Genomic DNA, 4768 nt, shown 5'->3' on the forward strand with positions numbered 1-4768 from the left:
CCGATGGTAGACTAGGGTTTTTTTTTCTTTTTTCTTTTTTTTAGTATCTGTATGGACTTGTTTTTATTTATTCAAGACTTATAATCAAGGTGAAAGGATTAAAAAATACAAATTGGTAGTTACAAAATAGTCATGGGGATGTTAAATACAGCATAAGAAATATAGTCAATAATAGTTTGTTCTCTGTATCTATGAGTTTGTTTCTATTTTGTTTGTTAATTTGTTTTGATTTTTAGATTCCACATATAAGTGAAATTATATGGTACTTGTCTTTCTCTATTTGTCTTATTTCCCTTAGCATAATATCCTCTAGGTCCTTCCATGTTGTCGTAAATGGTAAGATTTCATTGTTTTTTATGGCCGAGTAATATTTTATTGTATATATGTACCGCCTTTTCTTTATCCATTCATCTATCAATGGACACTTAGGTTGCTTCTATATCTTAGTTACTGTAAATAATGTAGCAAGGAATATAGGGATGCACAGACCTTTTCAAATTAGTGTTTTGGATTTCTTTGGATAAATAACCAAAAGCTGGGTCATAAGGTAGTTGTTTTTAATTTTTTGAAGAACCTCCATACTGTTTTCCACAGTAGCTGCACCAGTTTGCAATCCCACTAATGGTATACAAGGGTTCCCTTTTCTCCACATCCTTGCCAACACTTGTTTGTTGATTTATTGATAGCCATTCTGACAGGTATGAGGTAGTATCTCATCATGGTTTTAATTTGCATTTCTCTGATGATTAGTGACCTTCTACTGGCCATCTGTCCTCTATGGAGAAACGTCTACTTAGGTCCTCTGACTATTTTTTAATCTGATTTTTTTTGCTAAGTTATATGAGTTCTTTATATATTTTTGGATATTAACCCCTAACCAGATATATCATTGGTGAATATCTTCTCCCATTAACTGGTTGTTTTTTCATTTTGTTGACACTTTCCTTTGCTGGGCAACTTTTTAGTTTGATGTAGTCCCACTTGTTTATTATCCAAAAAAATATTAAGAGCCATGTCAGAGCATTTACTGCCTATGTTTTCTTCTAAAAGTTTTATGGTTTTGGGTCTTATATTTAAGTCTTTAATCCATTTTGAGTTTATTCTTGTATACGGTATAAGAAGCGGTCTACTTTCATTTTTTTGGTATGTATCTGTCCAATTTTTCCAACACCATTGACTGAAGAGACTGTTTTACCCTATTGTACATTTTTGCCTCCTTTGTCATAGATTAACTGACCATAGAGATCTGGGTTTATTTCTGGGTTCTTTATTCTGTTCCATTGATGTAGGTGTCTGTTTTTATGCCAGTACAATGCTGTTTTGATTACTCTAGCCTTGTAGTATAGTTTGACATCAGGTGGTACGATACCTCCAACTTTGTTCTTTCTCAAGATTGTTTTGGCTATTCAGAGTCTTTTATGGTTCCATATAAATTTTAGGATTTTTTTGTTCTAGTTCTGTGAAAAATGCCATTGATAGTTTGATAGGGATTGCACTGAGTCTACAGACTGCTTTGGGTAGTATGGATATTTTAATGATATTCATTCTTCCTATCCATGAGAACAGTGTAAGCTTCCATTTATTTCTGTCTTCTTCAATGTCTTATAACTTTCAAAGCAGTTTTTTTTAACCTCCTTAAATTAATTTCAAGGTATTTTATTTTTTTTTTGGTAATTGTAAATGGGAGAGAGTTCTTATATTCTTCATGAGAATAAAAATGGTCTTCAAAATTTACTATTTTAAAAACGACAAACTGATAAACTTTTTCAAAAGAGTGTCCTAACTTGTGTCCTAATTTGTGAATAAGCATGATGAGCTTTCTTGTATAAAGCTCCTTCTTAGCAGGGGGCAATGACATCCTAGGCAACACGGCAACAAAATGAGATGCTGTGAGTCCCTAGGGTAATCACATATGCTTGTTTCAATCACTTCCTTATATATGATCTATCAGTTCTCTGGAAAGAAGCAGCCTACAGAAACTCTGCTCATTAACCATTAGACTGAAGAACGACCTTGTATATTATTAGACTGCTATCAGGCACCTTTTAAGACAGATAAAATCCTGCCCTCTACAAAATTTAATGTGCATTGGAATCACCTGGAGGATCTCATAAACTAGGAATGGGGTAGAACCTAAGAGTCTGCAACTGAAACAAACTCCCAGGTGATGATGCCAATGCTGCTGGTCTGTTCTCCACACGCAGAGTAGCAAGAATTTACAGGGGTTCAAAAGCTCAGAGAAAATTTTTGCTCCAAGTTAGAGGTATGAGAATACACAGAAAATTACCACCCACTTCCAACCATATCTCAAGATTACCTATTCATATATGTGGCTACAAATAAAACATAATATAATTTACACGCATCTCTTCAAAGACTAGCATTACTTTGGGGTATAACTAGCAAAGACCCTCAAGACATAACAAAATAAAAGAGAATAAAGTGAGAATCCTAAAAAGACCAAGCGAACAGTAAAGAAATAAGATCCTAGTAGCTTCTTCCCTATTCAACTCTTAACAAAGTGTCTCAATCTGGCCATGTAAGTCATGATAATTAGACTTACCTTGATAGCATTGGCTGTCACCTGAGGCACTTCGGCCATCCTCTGCAAATGCTTCAGCAACCCCTCTTCAGTGAGGTCATTCTCAGGCAGAAAATACTGATAGACATCATACTGCAACCTCCACCTAGAGTCCTGTCCTGTCCTGATGTCACATGGTGGAGGATCTGTGCCTCTAAATTCAACCAACAAAACTGAACATCAATCTCTTATTGTGCAAGTTTCATCTATAAAAAGGAACCAAAAGCTCAAAGTTCAAACTTCTAAAACAACGATTCCAACTTTGGCATTATGAAGAAAAATAACACAGACAGGCAGTATGGTTAATTAACCAGATGTTAATGTCAGTCAGGCCTAGAGTTAAATGCCAGCTTTGCTATTTATTAGCTGTGTGTAAGTAAGCAAGTCACTTAATCTCAATAACCCTTAAGGAAACTTTCTGTAATGTAAGAACTGCCCCTTCTTAATAAAATTGTTAAGATTAAATGACAAAGAACGTAAAGCACTCAGCACTGTGGATACACAAAGAGCATTCAAATGTTAATCAAATGTTAGTTATCATTACTATTAAAGTATAAACTAAGGCAGTTTTAATAAAATAATAAAATTCTTACAAAAAAAAGGGTGTTTCATGGCTCCAGAATGCTTTCCATATTTAAAACTTTTTACAGAAACTAGGACGTACTTCTATGGTCATAATAGAGACTCAACATCTGGCTCTTCTAAGAATGGAGAGGGACAGCATTAACTGTCATTTGACAGCTCTGGTATTAGTTACAATGTATGAATTACATTTATTCGAAAAAATAAACAACTCAATTTCACTAAAAAGAACGATGAGTTCTGAAAGAGTTCACTGAATCTACACAATAGCCAGTCATTAAGAGACAGACATACCTTTCATAGCCTAGGTTTGCTGGGGCAAATTTGATAGTTGTTTCAAAGAAATCATACGCCAGGTAAATGTTGGGATCAATATCTAAATCAAACTCCAAATTACAGGCTCCAGGGATGGGATCTGGATGAAAAAATAAGGAAATTACTCAACAGTGAATTCTTACATATTCAAATTATACTCAGAAAACAGAACTCTATTCTTATGAGAACTTCCTATGTAGAAGTTAAATAAATACAGAGCTTCTAGTTTTATACTACCTCATGAACTGAGGTTAAAGAGCATTAAAGTTAACTGAGGTTAAGGACTCTGGAACAGGGGTCAACAAATCTTTTCTGTAAAGGGCCAGACAGTGACTATTTTAGGCTCGGCAGGCCTGATGGTCTCTGTGGCAACTACTCGATCCTGCCCCTCATGGCACAAGAGCAGCCACAGACAACACAAGCCAATGGGCATGGCTGCATTCTAATAATGACTTCATGTATAAAACAAGAAGAAAGCTGGATTTGGCTCACAGTCTATAGTTTGCCAAACTCTGCACTAGAACTGAAAAGGTCCAGAGACAGAGATTCTTAAGCTGGGATCCAAGAATGGGTTTCACGGGCTCCATGAACACCCTGCAATTACATGTTGAATGTGTGCATGTCCTAGGTAGAGAGGTTTTTATTAGATTTTAGGGGTCTATGACAACACAAAAGAGCATAAGAACTCAAGGATGGAGGGAAAAACCACTGTCAAAGAGAGAAGGAGCTCCACAAGTAATGAAGGAAGAGGTGTACACTTTTCACATGCATTTCAACAGGGAGAAAGATATCATCCTAAATTCTAGAAGAGTCCTTGTGTATACATGTAGAGTAAAAGACCTCAAAAGACCCTCTAGACCATATATCAGAATAGCATGTGAATGTTTAATTAAACACAAAATAAATCTGAGGTATTTCATTTACATTGATAATGGGCTAAAACAGATCTCTTTTCTTATTAGGAATCCTATTCATGACCTTTAAGCATGACAAACTTAAATTAGTCACTTAACATGAGCTCAACTCCATACTAAGAACTGTATATGGTGGACTCAAGTGGAGAGACTGAAATAAGACAGACCAAGGTAAATCAATTTAAAGATTTATAAGGTCTCGACTTCATACACTCATCCAATCATTCCCACATTTAGGTCTGAGTTTCCTTAAACTAAGGAATTCTGGTGGTTGACTTCCCCTGGCCAGATGTAGAATGGAGATTCCCACTGTACTCATGTGTGTCAACATTGTGTGGAATTTTTCTCAGAATTCCATGCTCTTCTTTCACCCTCT

The 4768-nt window shown here is 35.6% G+C and overlaps 1 protein-coding gene across 2 annotated transcripts in view; it reads right to left on the reverse strand.

The window, feature by feature from the left end:
* The window catches only part of TM7SF3 (transmembrane 7 superfamily member 3), a 30374-nt gene that overhangs the window by 16276 nt on the left and 9330 nt on the right, over positions 1–4768 (reverse strand). For both annotated transcript variants that reach the window (XM_006912702.3, XM_015590082.2), the window contains exons 4-5: positions 3458–3578; positions 2564–2735 (exon numbers count right to left, since the gene is read on the reverse strand). In XM_006912702.3, the coding sequence (XP_006912764.1) occupies positions 2564–2735; positions 3458–3578 (293 nt within the window). The remainder of the gene's footprint in view (positions 1–2563; positions 2736–3457; positions 3579–4768) is intronic.

This window comes from Pteropus alecto, unplaced genomic scaffold (assembly GCF_000325575.1).
Source record: "Pteropus alecto unplaced genomic scaffold, ASM32557v1 scaffold103, whole genome shotgun sequence".
NCBI lineage: Eukaryota > Metazoa > Chordata > Mammalia > Chiroptera > Pteropodidae > Pteropus > Pteropus alecto.